We start from the raw sequence: 21557 nt of genomic DNA, 5'->3' as shown, positions 1-21557 counted from the left end.
TTTAACATGACAGCCATTACACTGTCACAGCAGGGCACCAGCTGAACAACTGTATCAGACAGACAGACATAGGATGTATCCCAAATGGCACCCAATTCCCTTTATAGTGCTATATAACTATGTAGGGAATACGGTACCATTTGGGATGTATCCACGGAGAAATGGTTTGTCACTCTGTTAGTTGCTGATTTGGTGGTCCACTGTCACCGAAGACATCAAAAGGGGCGAGAAATAAAGTGATTGTCTCATTCAGATCTTAGTTGAATCTTGGAGTGAGCTAGTTAGCCTCGGGTTTTTACACCCAAAGCAATGGTGCGTAATAAGAAAATACAATCAACAGCTTACATATCACTCAAAGCAGAGCTCTGTCTAATTAGAGCTAAGTTGTGTCCATCGTCAAAAACCTCAGTAATGGATGTTATAATTTCAATGTAATTTAATTGTGAACAATACTAAATGTGTGACATTTCAGTGTGGGCATGTCTTTAATTGATTCTTTCCACTTCCCCCACACCAGGAACAGTCATTAGTGAAGTCGATCAGGCGTAGCTTGAAAAGCACTGAGCACTGACCCTAGGTTGCATCTCCAATGGCACCCTATTCCCTGTTTAGTGCACTGCTTTTGACCATAGGGCAGTATGTTAGGTAAAGGGTGGCATTTGAGATGCATTTCTAGTGTCTCCAACAGACTGCTGTATAGAGCAGTAGTTCCCAAACAGTGAGGCACACTTTTTAAGGAACTCAGTCCGGCTTTAAACTTACTCTTGAAAGTTGTAATAGTAGAATTCAAAAGGAATGCAATTTAGTGCGTCATCAGTTCCTCTTGTCATGTCAGTCCTTGCATACCTTAGTGAGCTATTTGTCAGCTAACGCTTTTTTTCTTTCTTAAGTCCATAGATATTGTTTATTGTTGTAATATTTTAGCCACTCAAATATCACATGTTCCCCAATGCTGGAAGGGGGCCCCAAGTGAAAAAGCTTGGGAACCTCTAGTGTAGAGGAAATAGAAGCTGCTGTTAGTTAGTCTGATATCATCCCGTCTAGCTTTCTAATATTTTTATTGACAGCACTGTGAAAGCATGCTGACCAGGTGCCTCATTTATAAAACATTGTGCACGCACAAAATATGCCCCAAAACATGCGTGCACCAGTTTTCACGCAAAAGTTGGCATTTATAAAAAGGTAACTTTACGTGAGAAGTGCTTATCCTCCTGCAAATTTTAGAGGTTGAAAGAAGGTTAGTAGCCTAGTAGTCTTGTGCAAATGGGGAATATATGATGACACTCTTATTCATAACAAAATAACTGGTAGCTTAACAAAATAACAAGATGCAATCATTTGCCAGTAGTGAGAAGAGTGAAAATCTATCTATTTTATCTTTGCATTCTAAAATAAAATAGAAATAAGCATCTCCTGTGTGGTGCAGCAGTCTAAGGCACTGCATCACAGTGCTTGAGGCATCACTACAGACCCAGGTTCAATCCCAGGTGGTGTCACAGCCGGACGTGACTGGCAGACCCATGAGGCGTCGCACAATTGGCCCAGTATTGTCCGGGTTAGGGAAGGGTTTGGCCGGCCGGGATTTTCTTGTCCCATCGCGGTCTAGTGACTCCTTGTGGCGGGCCGGGTGCATGCCAGCAGGACTGTGTTTCCTCCGACACATAGGTGTGGTTGTCTTCCAGGTTAAGAGAGCAGTGTGTCAAGAAGCAGTGCATGGCTCTCGACCATTGCCTCTCCTGAGTCTGTAAGGCAAGACTGTAACTACCAACTAGATATCATGAAAAATGGGGTAAAAGTTTATTTAAAAAAAGTATATATATCTTATTATATATCTTATTATTTATTTCATTTCCATGATCATTGAAGAATAAATTCCTCATCCTTTTCTGGCTGTGATGTTTTCATACTCCCGAAAGAGACAATTTCTACAACAAATCTACAACAAATTTGGATAGGGTAACATTCGTCCCATCTCCCATTTTATTGGGCCCACTTTAATAGATAGTAAATAGTAAGATAAGCTATTTCAAATATTTTGCTCTATGCAATCTGATCCGAAGCGCAGTTTAATGGTAGAACAGATGGTTAATCTTTTCCATTGAGGTTTGTAGGCTACGTCTGAATACTGTAATGCCAAATTGCTCAAGTAGACAATATTAAATTCATAAACCTATTACAAATATCATAACCATCGCAGTATAAATTCCTCACCTTTTTCCTGGCCACGATGAGTTCCCATTCCCGAAGTAGGGTCTTCATCATTGAGCTCACAGTACCCTGGGAGGACTCAGTAGATGAGGCTTATGAGCGAAAACATCTGCGCTATGCTGATCTAGCTGCCGAAGCACGGCATCATGGCTGGAACACAGAAGTCCGACCAGTGGAGGTGGGCTGCAGAGGTTTTGTGGCAACATCTACAACCAGACTGCTTAGAGACCAGGGAATTAAGGGCCAGAGCCAGCGTTCGGCAATCAAAGCTGTATCGGAGGCGGCAGAAGGCAGCAGTCAGTGGCTCTGGATGAAGAGGAAAGACCCCAGCTGGGCCCCGAAGTGAGAGGGCCAGGAGGTATGCGGTCAACAACGCTTGACTCAGGGAGGAGGATGCCCCTGCCATGCATAGTCCCATGGGATGTTGGCTATCAACAAGGCAACTCCTATGACTAATTGGGAATGGGACGCAAGCGTAGGATTGATCACCCTGTCGCTGGCTGCCTTTCGGGAGGGTGTATAGTGTGAAAGGCCGAAACACCCTAGGAACCAAAGGTACACTACTGACGATGCGCTCCCCAAATTTCACCACGCTCACTGTTCATTAACTCTTGGAAGTGCTTGCACAAAGGATAGTAACATCTCATCCTGTGTTCTTGGAATCTCACCTTTTTCCTGGCCACGATGAGTTCCCATTCCCGAAGTAGCTATACAACAATCATGCGTATTTTTCATTGAATTGTGCCTATTAGATAGGCTATTATAATTTCATGGTTTTTGCTGTATGCATCCAAACAGGAGTGCAGGTTTATAACAGAGTAGAATTTAACAGGTGAACAGAAAATGTACCTCTTTCATGGAAGTGCTTAGGCTACCACTGTAAGTATACATTGAGTGTACAAACATAAGGAGTTATTTTCTAATTGTATCACAGCTTTCACCGGGATTCACCTGATGAGTCTGTCATGGAAAGAGCAGGTGTTCCTAATATTTTGTATACTCAGTGCACAGGCCTACTGTATTTTTCATTTTTTTTCCAGGGTAGACAATGTTCCCGAATTCGCGGGCAGTGCAGCATATAAAGATCCACAATAATTAGCAAAGACATTTTGATCAAGTTGGCGATTGCTGTTTTGTTTAGATACTGCCTAGGCCTAATTCCAACACTTCCAAATTATACAGGAAATAAGGGTGTTAATGTCAACATAAAAGGAGAATAATGGGCGTTATTCAGGCGGAGTCATAATGATTGTTCACGTGTGCACAGTTTTACGACAGGTCTGATTTATTAACAGGAAACATGCTTATGTATGGCGCGTGCCAGTTTATGCATTTCAATATTTGTGTGCATGTGCAGTCTTTTCAGAAATGGTACATAGATATTTAGTTTAAAATGTATGCAACTTTTATAAATGAGGGCCCATGTCTTTTCAATAGAACTATTGATTCCTTAAAGGTCTGTCTCCGGTGGGATAGAATAGTTCATGTATACATAATTAATAGCATTTGTGGTGGGACATGGAACGTGCATGTACTTGAACATGGTTCCCTAGTTACAAAGTACAATCATTTCAAATGAAACAAGTAGTTAGCTAATACATGACACCTGTCTAATCCCGCTAAAAACAAAAGAACATTTGAGAAATACGTTTATATATGTACATTAATCAAGTGTATCTGTGTTTGTGTGTTTTTAATTCCAGGTCTGAAACGTAGCTATACCTGTGAAGTCTGCAGTGTCACACTCAACTCTGTGGCACAGTACCATGCACATCTGCAGGGCTCAAAGCACCAAAACAAGTGAGTTTTCTACTCTGTGTACCGCAGCTAAACAGAAGATTTCACACTGTGTATACTCCTTGTCTGATGATGAGTGGCCAGCAATGTACAGTACCGGTGAAAAGCTTGAACACGCATACTACTCATTCCAGGGTTTTTCTTAATTTTTTACTATTTTCTGCATTGTAGAATAATAGTGAAGACATCAAAACTATGAAATAACACATATGAATCATGTACTCACCAGAAAAGTGTTAAACAAATCCAAATATATTTGAGATTTGAGATTCTTCAAAATAGCCGCTATTTGCCTTGATGACAGCTTTGCACACGCTTGGCATTCTCTCAACCAGCTTCATGATGTAGTCACCTGAAATGCATTTAAATTAACAGGTGTGCCTTGTTAATTTGTGGAATTTCTTTCCTTCTTAATGCGCTTAGCCAATTTGTGATAAGGTAGGGATTGTATTCAGAAGATAGCCCAATTTGGTAAAAGACCATATTATGGCAAGAACAGCTCAAATAAGCAAAGAGAAATGACTGTCCATCATTATTTTATGACATGAAGGTCAGTCAATGTGGAACATTTCAAAAACGTTGAACGTTTCTTCAAGTGCAGTCACATAAACCATATGATGAAACTGTCTCTCATGAGGACCGCCACATGAAAGGAAGACCCAGAGTTACCTCTGCTGAAGAAGATAAGTTTATTAGAGTTACCAGCCTCAGAAGTTGCAGCCCAAATAAATGCTTCACAGATTTCAAGTCACAGACACATCTCAACATCAACTGTTCAGAGGAGACTGAGGAGACTGTGTGAATCAGGCCTTCATTGCTGCAAAGAAACCACTACTAAAGGACACCAATAAGAAGAAGAGACTTGCTTGGGCCAAGAAACATGAACATTGAACATTAGACCGGTGGAAATCTGTCAAATCAAACTTTATTTGTCATGTGCCGAATACAACAGGTCGTAGACCTTACCGTGAAATGCTCACTTACATGCCCCTAACCAACAATGCAGTTCAAAGAGTTAACAAAATATTTACCAAATAAAGTAAAGTAAAAAATAATAAAAAGTAAGACAATAAAATAACAGTAATGAGGCTATATACGGGGGGAGTCAATGTGGTACCGAGTCAATGTGCGGGGGTACAGGTTAGATGAGGTCATTTGTAAATGTAGGTAGGGGTAAAGTGACTATACATAGATAATAAACAGTGAGTAGCAGCAGTGTAAAAACAAATGTGTGTGTGGGGGGGGTAAATAGTCTGGGTGGCCATTTGATTAATTGTTCAGCATTCTTATGGCTTAAGGGTAGAAGGCGCCCTACTTCCGGTGCCGACAGAGATGGCCGCCTCGCTTCGCGTTCCTAGGAAACTATGCAGTTTTTTTTAATTTTTTTTTTTACGTGTTATTTCTTACATTGGTACCCCAGGTCATCTTAGGTTTCATTACATACAGTCGAGAAGAACTACTAAACATAAGAGCAGCGTCAACTCACCATCAGTACGACCAAGAATATGACTTTCGCGAAGCGGATCCCGTGTTCTGCCTTTCACCCAGGACAACGGAATGGAGCCCAGCCGGCGACCCAAAAAAACAACTTCGTAAAAGGGGGAAACGGAGCGGTCTTCTGGTCAGACTCCGGAGACGGGCACATCGTGCACCACTCCCTAGCATTCTTCTCGCCAATGTCCAGTCTCTTGACAACAAGGTTGATGAAATGCGAGCAAGGGTAGCATTCCAGAGGGACATCAGAGACTAACGTTCTTTGCTTCACGGAAACATGGCTCACTGGAGAGACGCCATCGGAGTCGGTGCAGCCAGCTGGTTTCTCCACGCATTGCGCAGACAGAAACAAACATCTTTCTGGTAAGAAGAGGGGCGGGGCCGTATGCTTCATGGTTAACGTGATGTGGTGTGATCATAACAACATACAGGTACTCAAGTCCTTCTGTTCACCTGATTTAGAATTCCTCACAATCAAATGTCGACCGCATTATCTACCAAGGGAATTCTCTTCGATTATAATCACAGCCGTATATATTCCCCCCCAAGCAGACACATCGATGGCTCTGAACGAACTTTATTTGACTCTTTGCAAACTGGAATCCATTTATCCGGAGGCTGCATTCATTGTAGCTGGGGATTTTAACAAGGCTAATCTGAAAACAAGACTCCCTAAATTTTATAAGCATATCGATTGCGCAACCAGGGCTGGAAAAACCTTGGATCACTGCTATTCTAACTTCTGCGACGCATATAAGGCCCTGCCCCGCCCTCCTTTCGGAAAAGCTGACCACGACTCCATTTTGTTGATCCCTGCCTACAGACAGAAACTAAAACAAGAAGCTCCCGTGCTGAGGTCTGTTCAACGCTGGTCCGACCAATCTGATTCCACACTCCAAGACTGCTTCCATCACGTGGACTGGGATATGTTTCGTATTGCGTCAGACAACAACATTGACGAATACGCTGATTCGGTGAGCGAGTTCATTAGAACGTGCGTTGAAGATGTTGTTCCCATAGCAACGATTAAAACATTCCCAAACCAGAAACCGTGGATTGATGGCAGCATTCGCGTGAAACTGAAAGCCCGAACCACTGCTTTTAATCAGGGCAAGTTGACCGGAAACATGACCGAATACAAACAGTGTAACTATTCCCTCCGCAAGGCAATCAAACAAGCTAAGTGTCAGTATGGAGACAAAGTAGAATCTCAATTCAACGGCTCAGTGGCAGGGTCTACAGTTAATCACGGATTACAAAAAGAAAACCAGCCCCGTCACGGACCAGGATGTCTTGCTCCCAGGCAGACTAAATAACTTTTTTGCCCGCTTTGAGGACAATACAGTGCCACTGACACGGCCCGCAACTAAAACATGCGGACTCTCCTTCACTGCAGCCGACGTGAGGAAAACATTTAAACGTGTCAACCCTCGCAAGGCTGCAGGCCCAGACGGCATCCCCAGCCGCGCCCTCAGAGCATGCGCAGACCAGCTGGCTGGTGTGTTTACGGACATATTCAATCAATCCCTATCCCAGTCTGTTGTTCCCACATGCTTCAAGAGGGCCACCATTGTTCCTGTTCCCAAGAAAGCTAAGGTAACTGAGCTAAACGACTACCGGCATTTAAACGGCATTTAACACCATAGTGCCCTCCAAGCTCGTCATCAAGCTCGAGACCCTGGGTCTCGACCCCGCCCTGTGCAACTGGGTACTGGACTTCCTGACGGGCCGCCCCCAGGTGGTGAGGGTAGGCAACAACATTTCCACCCCGCTGATCCTAAACACTGGGGCCCCACAAGGGTGCGTTCTGAGCCCTCTCCTGTACTCCCTGTTCACCCACGACTGCGTGGCCACGCACGCCTCCAACTCAATCATCAAGTTTGCGGACGACACAACAGTGGTAGGCTTGATTACCAACAACGACGAGACGGCCTACAGGGAGGAGGTGAGGGCCCTCGGAGTGTGGTGTCAGGAAAATAACCTCACACTCAACGTCAACAAAACTAAGGAGATGATTGTGGACTTCAGGAAACAGCAGAGGGAACACCCCCCTATCCACATCGATGGAACAGTAGTGGAGAGGGTAGGAAGTTTTAAGTTCCTCGGCGTACACATCACAGACAAACTGAATTGGTCCACCCACACAGACAGCATCGTGAAGAAGGCGCAGCAGCGCCTCTTCAACCTCAGGAGGCTGAAGAAATTCGGCTTGTCACCTAAAGCACTCACAAACTTCTACAGATGCACAATCGAGAGCATCCTGTCGGGCTGTATCACCGCCTGGTACGGCAACTGCTCCGCCCACAATCGTAAGGCTCTCCAGAGGGTAGTGAGGTCTGCACAACGCATCACCGGGGGCAAACTACCTGCCCTCCAGGACACCTACACCACCCGATGTCACAGGAAGGCCATAAAGATCATCAAGGACAACAACCACCCGAGCCACTGCCTGTTCACCCCGCTATCATCCAGAAGGCGAGGTCAGTACAGGTGCATCAAAGCTGGGACCGAGAGACTGAAAAACAGCTTCTATCTCAAGGCCATCAGACTGTTAAACAGCCACCACTAACATTGAGTGGCTGCTGCCAACACACTGACTCAACTCCAGCCACTTTAATAATGGGAATTGATGGGAAATGATGTAAAATATATCATTAGCCACTTTAAACAATGCTACCTAATATAATGTTACATACCCTACATTATTCATCTCATATGTATATGTATATACTGTACTCTATATCATCTACTGCATCTTTATGTAATACATGTATCACTAGCCACTTTGCCACTTTGTTTACATACTCATCTCATATGTATATACTGCACTCAATACCATCTACTGTATCTTGCCTATGCCGCTCTGTACCATCACTCATTCATATATCTTTATGTACATATTCTTTATCCCCTTACACTTGTGTCTATAAGGTAGTAGTTTTGGAATTGTTAGCTAAGATTACTTGTTGGTTATTACTGCATTGTCGGAACTAGAAGCACAAGCATTTCGCTACACTCGCATTAACATCTGCTAACCATGTGTATTTGACAAATAAAATTAGATTTGATTTGATTTGATTTTGAGCTGTTAAGGAGCCTTTTGGTCCTAGACTTGGTGCTCCGGTATCGCTGCCGCGCGGTAGCACAGGGTACAGTCTATGACTTGGGTGACTGGAATCTTTGACAATTGTTGGGCTTTCCTCTGACACCACCTAGTATATACACTGGCAAGAAAAAGTATGTGAACCCTTTGGAATTACCTGGATTTCTGCATAAATTGGTCATAAAATAAAACAAATACAGTCTGCTGATACTAATAACACACAAACAATTATGCGTTTTCATGTCTTTATTGAACACACCGCGTAAACATTCTCAGTGTGGAGTGGAAAAAGTATGTGAATCCTTGTTAATAACTGGTTGACTCTCCTCCTGCACAACATCCAGGAGGAATTTTTGACCATTCATCTTTACAAAACTGTTTCAGTTCAGCAATATTCTTAGGATATCTGGTATGAACCACTCTCAAGGTCATGCCACAGCATTCTAAATCAGTTTGAGGTTAGGACTCTGATTGGGCCACTCCAGAAGGCATATTTTCTTCTGTTGAAGTCATTCTGTTGTTGATTTATGTCTGTGTTTTGGGTTGTTGTCCTGTTGCATCACCAAACTTCTGTTGAGCTTCAATTGGCAGACAGATAGCCTAACATTCTCCTGCAAAATGTCTTGAACTTGGGAATTCATTTTTCCGTCGATGATAGCAAGCTGTCCAGGCCCTGAGGCAGCAAAGCAGCTCCAAACCATGAGGCTCCCTCCACCATACTTTACAGTTGGGATGAGGTTTTGATGTTGGTGTGCTGTGCTTTTTTTTACACACATAGTGTTGTGTGTTCTTTCCAAACATCTCAACTGTAGTTTAATCTGTCCACAGAATATTTTGCCAGAAGCGCTGTGGAACATCCAGGTGCTCTTTTGCAAACTTCAGGCGTACAGCAATGTTTTATTTGGACAGCAGTGGCTTCTTCCGTGGGGTCCTCCCATGAACACCATTCTTGTTTAGTGTTTTACGTATCATAGACTTGTCAACAGAGATGTTTGCATGTTCCAGAAGTCTTTAGCTGACACTCTAGGATTCTTCTTAACCTCATTGAGCATTCTGCACTGTGCAATTTCAGTCATCTTTGCAGGACAGCCACTCCTAGGAAGAGTAGCAACAGTGCTGAACGTTTTCCATTTATAGACAATTTCCAGCTTAATGCAAGTCAACAATTCTTCTTCTGAGATCTCTTTTGTTCGAGGCATGGTTCACATCAGGCAATGCTTCTTGTGAATAACAAACTCCAATTTTGTGTGTTTTTTTATATGGCAGGGCAGCTCTAATCAACATCTCCAATCTCGTCTCATTGATTGGTCTCCCGGTTAGCTGTCTCCTGACTCCAATTAGCTTTTGGAAAAGTCATTAGCCTAGGGGTTCACATACTTTTTCCAACCTACACTGCGAATGTTTAAATTATGTATTCAATATAGTCAAGAAAAGTACAATAATTTGTGTTCTTAGTTTAAACACACTGTGTTTGTCTGTTGTTGTGACTAAGATGAAGATCAGATCAAATTTCATGACAAATTTATGCTAAAATCCAGGTAATTCCAAAGGGTTCACTTACTTTTTCTTGTCACTCTAGGTCCTGGATGGCAGGATGCTTAGCCCCAGTGATGTACTGGGCCGGTCAGATGCAGAACAGTTGCCATATGCAACCAGTCAGGATGCTATCGATGATGCAGCTGTAGGACTTTTTGAGGATCTGGGGACACATGCAAAATCTTTTCAGTCTCCTGAGGGGTAAAAGGTGTTGTTGTGCCCTCCACTACAACCCTGTCGATGAGAATGGGGTCCTGTTTGGCCTGCGTTTTCCTGAAGACCATGATCATCTCCTTTGTCTTGCTCACATTGAGGGAGAGGTTGTTGTCCTGGCACCACACTGCCAGGTCTCTGACCTCCTCCCTATAGGCTGTCTCGTCATTTTCGGTGATCAGGCCTACCACTGTTGTGTGGTCAGCAAGTTTAATGAAGGTGTTGGAGACGTGTTTGGCCACTCAGTATTGTGTGAACAGGTAGTACAGGAAGGGACTAAGCACGCACTCCTGACGGGCCCCAGTGTTGAGGATCAGCGTGGCTTCCCTTACCACCTGGGGGCTGCCCGTCAGGAAGTCCAGGATCCAGTTGCAGAGGGAGATGTTCAGTCCTTTTGACCTGCCTTTCAAAGCACTTCATGGCTACCGACGTGAGTGCTACGGGTCGGTAATCATTTAAGCATTGGGCACATGGACTATGGTGGTCTGTTTGAAACGTGTAGGTATTACAGACTCAGCCAGGAGAGGTTGAAAATGTCAGTAAAGACACTTGCCAGTTGGTCCGCACATGCTTTGAGGACACATCCTGGTAATCCGTCTGGCCCCACGGCTTTGTGAATGTTGACCTGTTTAAAAGTCTTGCTCGGCTACTGAGAGCATTGTCATGCAGTCGTCCGGAACAGCTGGTGTTTTCATGCATGCTTTGGTGTTGCTTGCCTTGAAGCGAGCATAACAGGCATTTAGCTCATCTGGAAGGCTCGCGTCACTGGGCAGCTCACGGCTTGGTTTCCCTTTGTAGTCCATAATAGTTTTCAAGCCCTGCCACATCCGATGAGCGTCAGAGCAGTTGTAGTAGTAATTACTTAAAAATCATACAATGTGATTTTCTGGATTTTTGTTTCAGATTCCGTCTCTCACAGTTGAAGTGTACCTATGATAAAAATTACAGACCTCTACATGCTTTGTAAGTAGGAAAACCTGCAAAATCGGCAGTGTATCAAATACTTATTCTCCCCACTGTATTTCCGTTTTTATTGTCCCGTTGGTCGGATTGTCTTGATTGTATGTCATCCATTTTGTTTTCCAATGATTGCATGTTGGCCAATGGAACGTATGGTAGTGGAGGTTTACTCACACGGCTACGAATTCTCAGAAGGCAGCCTGACCTCTGCTCCCCTTTTCTCTGTCTTTTCTACACGCAAATGACAGGGATTTGGGCCCGTTCCCGAGAAAGCAGTATATCCTTTGTGTCTGACTCATTACAGAAAAAAATCTTTGTCCAGTTCGAGGTGAGTAATTGCTGTTCTGATGTACAGAGGTTATTTCCGGTCATAAGAGATGGTAGCAGCAACATCATGTACAAAATAAATATCACAAAAAAAATTAACAAAAGAGCACAGTTGGTTAGGAGCCCGTAAAACGGCAGCCATCCCTTCCGACTTCATTCTTCCTTTGGTCTGATGAGTCCGAATCAGAGATTTTTGGTTCCTATCGCCGTGTCTTTGTGAGATGTAGGTGAATGTATGATCTCTGCATGTGTGGTTCCCGCCGTGAAGCATGGAGGAGGAGGTGTGATGTGTGGGGGTGCTTTGCTGGTGACACTGTCAGTGATTTATTTAGAATTCAAGGCACACTCAAGCAGCATGGCTACCACAGCATTCTGCAGTGATACGCCATCCCATCTGGTTTGCACTTAGTCCCCCTATCATTTTTTTTCAACAGGACAATGACCCAACACACCTCCAGGCTGTGTAAGGCTATTTGACCAAGAAGGGGAGTGATGGAGTGCTGCATCAGATGACCTGGCCTCCACAATCACCCAACCTCAACCCAATTGAGATGGTTTGGGATGAGTTGGACTGCAATGTGACGGAAAAGCATCCAACAAATGCTCAGCATATGTGGGAACTCCTTCAAGACCGTTGGAAAAGCGTTCCAGGTGAAGCTGGTTGAGAGAATACCAAGAGTGTGCAAAGCTGTCATCAAGGCAAAGGGTGGTTTGATTTGTTTAACACTTTTTTTAGTTACTACATGATAGTTACTATATGTGTTATTTCATAGTTTCATAGTTATTTCATCTTCACTACAACGTAGAAAATAGTCAAACTAAGGTAAAACCCTTGAATGAGTAGGTGTGTCCAAACTTTTGACTGGTACTGTAAATTATACCGCGTTTGGTTTAGGAATATGTGCTATGCCACTGAAAATCAATTGGCACTTTCAGCCATAGCCATAGCTAGAATAGATAGAATGTATGCAGCTATAGATGATGTGAGAGATTTTGAAGACTGAGTAAGCAAAATATTAGATAGAGGGGGAGTCCCTCTTCTGGCTTCGGGCGTCTTTGTATCTTTTTCCACTTAAGTTCAGACTTATTGAAAGCAATTAGTTTTTGAGTAGGGAAAACGATTCTAATTGAGCCATTTTTTCACTTCTTTCACATTGCTGCTGCTAATTGGTGGCCAATGCCGTGGTGCCTGCGGGCGTGGCACCCAGATTCAACAAGCGCTTGCTGTACTGTAGACACAAACAAACACCCAGAGCCCGGCCTAGCTCCATCAGGCTGCATCAGAGAGAACAAACAACTACCGCTAATGCACAACTAAAATACACACACACACACACACACACACACACACACACACACACACACACACACACACACACACACACACACACACACACACACACAAACACAAACAACCATCTAAGTCAAACATCTACCGCTAATACACAACTAAAATGCAAACACACTTACACAACTATCTAACTCAAACAACTGGCAATTATACACAACCAACACACAACTAACACCAAGGGTGTTTCTCAAAATGCATACTACCGTGCTCCGAGCACACAAATTGGAGCATGGGAGGGTCAGAGTATTTGTCCAAATCAAAGTATGCAAAATGGAGCACAGAGGGTACTTCTCAAATGTGTACTCCGTTGGTACATATTTTGAAGCATGCATCGATACACGCTTCAATGAAAATTATGCAAAGAAATATAATGCAACCACATAAGAAATGACGCATATTTTCTTGAAATCAATGGTTGCCATTATTTGTCCTGAAGCGAGAGAAAATACACTCCAACTTCAGAATGAAATGTTGCCTATTCATATCTCATATGTTGCCCGACTACAATATTTTAGCTTGATACGTACATTTTGGCATGTTACCTACCTACAATACCCACTGTGGTGTTCGTAGGTCACAAGCCCATGGTAAGTCAATAGAGATAACTGGCTAGCTAGGGCAGCCTAGTGGTTAGAGCGTTGGGTCAGTAACCAAAAGGTTGCTGGATCGAATTCCCGAGCTGACAAGGTAAACAAAATCTGTTCCCTTGGTGCCTGAAATGTGGATGTTGATTATGGCAGCCCCCCACGCCTCACTGATTCAGAGGGGTTGGGTTAAATGCTGAAGATGCATTCAGTTGTACAACTGACTAGGTATCCCCCTTCTTTTCTTCTTTTTTTTACTACTGTTAGCTAGCAAGATAGCTAACTATTCATTGTGGCTAGCTACCCATGAATAATTGACATCTACCTTGGATAACATTGGTTTAAGGTCATTTTCTGCCTGTTACCTACATTATTACGATTCACATATAGCTAGAAGTAAAACGTTTGCTTTGTGTATATCTTGTTTTGTCTCTATTGTTGCCATTGTCCTGGCTGGATGAAAGTTCAGTGAATGGGGAGATGCTGCGTGATATACAGTCGGGAAGTGCGAGTGCTTCTCAAATGTAATGTTTAATGCGTTCTCCACCTTCTCGTCCTCACAAGGACATACTCAAGAGAACGTCCTCTGAGAATGCACTTGGAGCATTAGAGTGTGGAGCAAGGTAGTATGCATATTGAGAAACACCCCAACTCAAGCAGGTCATTCTAAAACACAACCAACATCCAGTGTTCAGAGTTAAACGCACTGTTTTTGTCCGGAAACAGTAGTAGATAGGTAGTTAGGTAGGTCAGAGGATGGGCTGGTTGTGGGCCCAGCACAGCGCAGCCTGGCCCGTAGGTGTGAATTGATGAGCTTTCTGTGGTGCATGTCCTGGAATTAATTCCCCCTGTTGGCCCATCTGCCCACACGTGTCCACACTCCACAGGGATGCAGACATCAGGAGACGTGACATACCGTTTAACAGCCCTGCACTTTAGTCATGCTTCACCACACTGCCTCATTGGAGCTAGTGGCTTTCCACACAGGCAGATCCAACCGTCCAACCCCAGCAGCCCAGAGCAACCTCTTTCCTCTCTTTCTCTCAACACACTCTTTGTCACTCTCCCTCTTTCTCACTTCCTCTCTTTCTCTCTCTTTCTCTCACTTCCCCTCTCTCTCGCTCTCTCTCTCTTTCTCCAGACCTCAACACCCTCCAGTCAGCCCGGGTGGCTTCACACTGCCTACAGTGTGATGGGTGTATTTAGGTCATTGCTTTATGCTAGTTTATCCAGATAGAATAAAGACACCTCCTTAGGAATTCTCTCTCTCTCTCTCTCTATCTCTCTCTCTATCTCTCTCTCTATCTCTCTCTCTATCTCTCTCTCTCTTTCTCTCTCTCGCTCTCTCTCCTCTCTCTCCTCTCTCTCCTCTCTCTCTCTCTCCCTCCATCCCTGTGCGCAGAGGGCAGAGATGTTATTGTTGTGTGTCTCTTGTGTCCTACATCGTACCTCGACCAAAAATAAGATGCTAGTTAATATGAAAGCAGTGGTGCATTTTATGATTTTGATGGTATAGTTCCTTTATTGTGCTTTGATGGTATGACTTTACAGAGAAGGGAGTACAGTGAGCGTGCTTATCAACCGTTTTTCAGTCATTTATCTAAATACCTTTTCCATTTAGCTAGGTTGTCACTAGAAAAAGTGATGCACTGTGAATTGAAGTGAGGTGGAAAAAAATCAATACAGTTACATATCGGGATATTATATTGTTCTCCGTCATCTTTTTACATTTGTTTTCAGCACTTTTATTTCCATGCCTGATTTGTTATGGCTCTCTCTTGTCCCTCTGTAGCAGACATGTGGTGAGCAATACTTTTGGAACATCGAATTGCAATCGTGAGACTCACAATACATATCGTATTGGCACCTACTGTAAGTATCGTGATAATATTGTATCGTGAGGTTCCCGGCAATTCCTAGTGAATTGCATGAAGTCGGGTCAGGTCAGATTGAGTAAAGTTAGGTTACGTAGGGGTCATATCGACCTCCCCACTCTCATCACAAATTGATACCCGAAAGCAAAGATGACTGAACTCTGTGTAGCTAACTTGAACCAAGTCCAAGAACTTCAGGATATTCAATTTTGAGTGGAGCCATGACCCATTCACGGTGTGCTTACTAATGAGAAGTGTGATCAATACTAGACTAACAAGCCTGCTACAACAGTACAACAGCCCCTGTTGGAATCCAAAGTGGAAAGTATGCCACAAATTGAGATCTTCCTTTGATTCACTAACTCAATTTGGCTGTCTGACATGTTTCTCTTTTCTCTGTCCAAGTATTTCTCCCGTTGTCCTGCGCTTCAATTGAGCCAAACAGCAGCTCTGTACCTGGTTGTCCCAAATGGCACCCTATTCCCTAGTGCACTACTTGTTACCAGATCCCTATGGGCCCCAGTCAAAAGTATTGCACTATATAAAGAATTGGGTGGGAAGAAGACATCCTGTGTTTAAGAACTAGCTTCTTCACATAATCTTCACATAATCTGTCCTTCCATGTGATGGCATAAGAAGTAGTCTTTTAGCCTGGTCCTGTCTGCTGAGACAGAAATAACCCGCTGACAGCCTGGTTGTATGAGCTCACTGAGGTCCCCTCTCCTCCCCAGACCAGCCAGGGTATGGCTGACCAGCCAGGGGATCCTGGACATGATGGATGTTGGCTGGCTGGTCAGTGTGAACTAAGGAGAAACTGTGAGGGAACCAATTGGACATCTAGTTCAGTACAGGAGAAGAGGAGGAGGAGGCTCTTTCTCTTATCTGTCACTGGAGCCCAAGTTCTATCATACAGTACAGTAACCACTCTCATACTTACACATTACTTATTGTTACATTTCCTGCTAAGTAAGATTACAAGCCTCTTTGGCGGTGACCCACCACTAACATTGTTCCAACCTAGATCATATTCAGACAAGCTGTAAACAGGCTTTTATGTGTTGTGTTCACCTTAACAACAATATCAACATATGAATGTCATGATAGATTGTGGGCACAGGAGGCTGCTTAGTGGAGGACGGCTCATAATTATGACTGGAATGGAGTGAGTGGAGTGGTATCAAACACATGGAAACCACATGGAAACCATCTAACCATTACTATGAGCCCATCCTTCCCAATTAAGGTGCCGCCGGCCACCTGTGATTGTGGGGGCTGTGTAGTTGTTGCTTAGGGCCAGAGTCTGTAGTTGTGCGTTAAGAGAAACCTGAAATGGTCTTTGCTATGAAATGTTATCCTCCGCCGCCAGAGATAGAGATAGAGACGCAGAGAGATCAGTCTGGGAAACACGAGTCCGGAACACAACATGGCTGTAATAGCGTTACGAGGCGAGGCGGGGGGGACCGTTGTGGGAGCGAGACCCTACCCTTAGCTCTGTGCTCCTTCGCTGCTCCACTATCAATAGGTCAAGTCAAGCAGACGGCCTCGTTACCACCGATCTCTTGGCACATCATCCATCAACACCCAACCATCAACGCCCAACCACCCCCATTCCCTGCTGCTCGCCTGCACTCTTCCCTGTTCTCTCCCCCTAGCTCTCTCCACCATCCCTCCCCCCCCACACACACACACACACACACTCACGTACTAATAGTATGCAGAAAGACATTATACGCTGCGTTCTCACACCCAGTACTCACGAATGAGTCTGCGGCGGGTGGGAGGATGAGTCTGGCAGTTTGAACGTTGGTGCAGTGATTTGCTATTGCTGCTCTCGTTTCCCGTGTGGACTCAACCGACCGTCCACAGAAAGAGAGAAAGCTGATTAATATATGATGTGATGGATGGTTCACCTCTCGGGTTTGACACACCAGCCATTCCAACATGTGGCACCAGTCGGACGATTATGTGAAATAAAACAATTATTCAGCCTAACAATAATCCATACATCTAACTGTATAGGGTGTTTCCCAAATGGGACCAGACTCCCTATGCAGTGCACTACTGTTGAGCAGGGCCCGTCTCTTGTCAAAAGTAGTGCACTATATAGGGAATAGGGTGCCCTTTGGGACTCACTGTGCACTGTGCTGTATATCTCTGAGATTCAAGACAATTGGTTGGCCTGCTACTGCAGCTGTGGCAGCCATGCTCACTGCGTGGTGTTTTCACAATGGGAATTCAGATTGTGGAATGACGTTTCAATAATTCATGAGATATACCTCCTTTTAGATTGAGGTTGAAATATTATGAAGCTCTTTTTTTTGTTTTTTGTTTCCACTGGGGATTTCCTCTCTGTGCTTGTAATGTCATGTATAAAACAGACAGGATTTAGACTTTTGCAGGCGTAGTTTCATCTGGTCTATGTAGATGTCTTTGAGTTGATTAGTGACACAGTATAGCAGACTGACTTGGTGTAGATGTTATGCTTGGGTCGGTATTCCACTGAAGTGACTGTATGTTTTTGTGACAGGGGAAAGGGGTTTACTGTGTGTAGTCTGTGTGTTGACTGTGTGTAGTCTGTGTGTCCTCTGCTATCTACCGTGGCCATAAAACCTAACGCATTCAACAGCTCAAATCCAGCCGTTAAAACTGTCAAACAAAGGCGGCTTGATTTATTCTGTTTATCCTGGTGCCTTGTGCTGTACTGAGCCTGGGACATGAAACAGAATGGAACAGTATGAGAGTGGCAGTGTTTGGGTGTCCTCTCCCACCTGCTTCTCCCTAGTCACACATACTGATACTGCTGCCTTCTCTCTCTCTCTCTTTCCCCATTTCCCCTGTCCCCCGCGGTCACAAAGATCGAGGTGGTGGGTAGGTATGCTTTTATCCAGACCCCCCCAGCACACTTGCTACTCAGTGTACTCACACACCCCACACTTCCCTGGTGACAGACCACCCTGTCTGACATCTCTTTGAATTCTACTTCTCCTCCATTCCTCCTCTTTCTTTGCACTGTGACGACCAATTTACCACCAGTATCACGTCCCACTTTCCACACAAACACAATCATCACTGTTTTGTCATTTCTGATCCTCTGTTCACAAAGGAAACCTTTATTCCCTTGTCTTAGAAAATAAAAATGATTCATTCACACTCAAGAACAGTGCAAAAAGAAAAAAGGGTGGGGGACTTTTTTATATATATATATATAACAATAGAGGCCTTATATTCTTTTTGGCAGAATATGAGCTTTTTTCCTATATCCGATCTATAATGGGAAAAGTTGCTTTTGCAGAGAACAAACAACCCCAAGTTATAACAGACTAATATTAGTCTTCTTTACAGTCTCAGCTTGGCATTATTAACATCAGTCAAGGCCATCATTCTCAATATAAAGGTAATGTCACGCAGACATATAGAACTGTAGGATGTGTGAAAGGCAGTTATGTGTGTTTGTACATGAAAGGTCAATTTTTTTCTCTAGGAAACTTCAATTTCAGGCTTCTATTTATGGGGCGACATGAAAACACAGTATCATAGACTTTGATGGATTAATTGAGAGGCACCCTTACTCTGTCCCCCCTCTCTCTTTCTCTCTCTCTCTCACCCTCTTACTGCTGCCCCCAACCCTCTCTCTCTCCCCCTCTTACTGCTGCCCCCAACCCTCTCTTTCTCTCTCTCTCCCCTCTTACTGCTGCCCCCAACCCTTTCTCTCTCTATCTCTCCCCCCCCTCTTACTACTGCCCCCAACCCTTTTTTCTCTCTCTCTCTCTCTCTCTCTCTCTCTCTCTCCCTCTCTCTCTCTCTCTCTCTCTCTCTCTCTCTCTCTCTCTCTCTCCCATGCTTTATTGGCATGTCAAACATATGTTTACATTGCCAAAGCAAGTGAAATAGATAATAAACAATAAAAAATGAACAGTAAGCATTACACTCACTCTCTCTCCCCCCTCTCTTACTGCTGCCCCAACCCCTTCTCCCACTCTCTCTCTCTCCCCACTCTCTCTCTCTTGCATGACAGTCAGTCAGTGGAGGATTGCCCAGAGAGGAACACATCCCCATGAGACACAATGATGCTTGCCACAAATCCCCAAACACTTAGAGTCACATTGTCAGACTGAAAGACCTGCTCCTCAAATCCTTCACGCACACATTCAAAAGAGCTATAGCAGCAGCACATGCATATTTACAGTGACTTCAGAAAGTATTCATACCCATTGACGTATTCCACATTTTGTTGTGTTACAGACTGATTTAGAAATAAAATTCACCCATCTACACACAATACCCCATAATGACAAATTGTTTTTTAGAAATGTTTGCACATTTATTGAAAATTAAGTACAGACATAGTACAGCAATCTTCAAGTCTTTCCACAGATTTTCAATGGGATTCAAGTCAGGGCTTTGGCTGGGCCACTCAAGGACTTTCACATTATTGTTCTGAATCCATTCAAGAGTTGCTTTGGCTGTATGCTTGGGGTCACTGTCCTGTTGGAACATAAGTATTTGTCCCAGTCTAAGGTTGTTTGCACTCTGAAGCAGGTTCATTCATCAATGATTTGCCTCTATATGGCTCCATTCATTGTTCCCTGTATGCTTTCCAGTCTCCCAGTCCTTGCCGCTAAATAGCAACCCATTTAGCATGTTGCTATCACCACCATGCTTCACGGTAGGGATGGTGTCCAGACATAGTGCTTTGCATTTTGGCCAAAGGTTTCAATTTTAGTCTCATCAGACCACAGAATATTTGTGCCTTATGCTCTGAGTCTTTCAGGTGCCTTTTTGAAAACTCAAGGCCCAGATTGGTGAAGTTCTGTAGAGACTGTTGTCCTTCTGGCAGGTTCTTCCAGCTCAGCCAAGGAACTCTGTAGTTCTGTCAGAGTGGTCATTGGGTTCTTGGTTACCTCCCTGACCAAGGTCTTTCTTGACCGGTTGCTCAGTTTGGTCGGCCAGCTCTAGGCAGAGTCTCGGTAGTACCGTATTTTTTTCAATTTCCCAATGATGGAGACCACTATGTTCTTGGAAACTTTAAACACTCTAGAAATTGGTTCATACCCTTCCCCAGATATATGGTTCATCACAATTCTATCTCGAGATCTACGGAAAGTTCCTTGGACTTCATGGTATAGCTTCTACTCTGACATGCACTGTCAACTGTGGGACCTAATATAGACAGGCGTGTTTCTTTCTAAATCCTGTCCGAACAATTGAATTGGCCACAGGTGGATCCATATCAAGTTGTAGTGACATCTCAAGGATGAGACATTGGACATTGGATGCACCTGAGCTCAATTTGGAGTGTCATAGCAAAGTGGTGTGAATACTTGTCGAAATGAGATATTTTCGTATTTAATTTTAAATACATTTGCTAACATTTCTAAAACCAAGTTTTGCTTCGTCATTTCAAGGTATTGTCTGTAGATGGCAAAAGAACCACAACAATTTCATCCATTTTAAATTCAGGCTGTAACGCAACAACATGTGGAATAAGTGAAGGGGTCTGAATACTTTCTGAAGGCACTGTGTAAGCGTGCATGTGTCTTCAAAGCGGAAACGCTCCTTAATCAGGATTGACATTCCATCTCATTAAAATGCAAGAGCATTTCAGTCTGTTCAAAGGTTTATAGGCTAGGAATGTGAATCTGCTGGTTGCAGGCATTAGACATCATTGCAGAAATATGTTGAGACTGACAGTGCAACTGCAGAGTATTTGCAGAACTGATAAAATAGGGTGGGAGAAAATATGAGCAGTAGGCTATTTATTTGGACCGGGGCAGACAACAGACCCTGTCTCAATGGCAGCATAAACGACCATATGGACAGTCCTGGAGAGAACACTTTACCAACATAAATCTGGCAACCGTATCGAACTGCTGCTTAGCAGCTGCAGAAATGCCTGGAGGGGTGGCAGAGGCAATTGATGGCCGTCTGAGGATGAGGCTGCTGACTGCTTCCAGCACTGGGAAGTAGAGTAGTGACTTTGGGTTTGTTTTTTATGAAGGTGTTGGAATGCTAAAATATTGACCAACTACAATGCATTGTGTGCCGGAGCAGAAAACAGCTTGAGCGCCAGCGGGAAGAGGAAGAGGAGGAGGAGGAGGGGAGGTTATTTC

At 43.9% G+C, this 21557-nt stretch overlaps 1 protein-coding gene across 1 annotated transcript in view; it reads left to right on the top strand.

The window, feature by feature from the left end:
• zmat4a (zinc finger, matrin-type 4a) overlaps positions 1 to 21557 on the top strand; it is a 145091-nt gene that overhangs the window by 118675 nt on the left and 4859 nt on the right. The window contains exon 6 of the mRNA XM_024418010.2: positions 3912 to 4008. Within this exon, the coding sequence (XP_024273778.1) occupies positions 3912 to 4008 (97 nt within the window). The remainder of the gene's footprint in view (positions 1 to 3911; positions 4009 to 21557) is intronic.

The sequence above is a fragment of the Oncorhynchus tshawytscha genome, linkage group LG04 (genome assembly GCF_018296145.1).
Source record: "Oncorhynchus tshawytscha isolate Ot180627B linkage group LG04, Otsh_v2.0, whole genome shotgun sequence".
Taxonomy (NCBI): domain Eukaryota; kingdom Metazoa; phylum Chordata; class Actinopteri; order Salmoniformes; family Salmonidae; genus Oncorhynchus; species Oncorhynchus tshawytscha.
The sequence above is the reverse complement of the archived record's forward strand: the minus strand, read 5'-3'. Positions and strand labels throughout refer to the sequence as shown.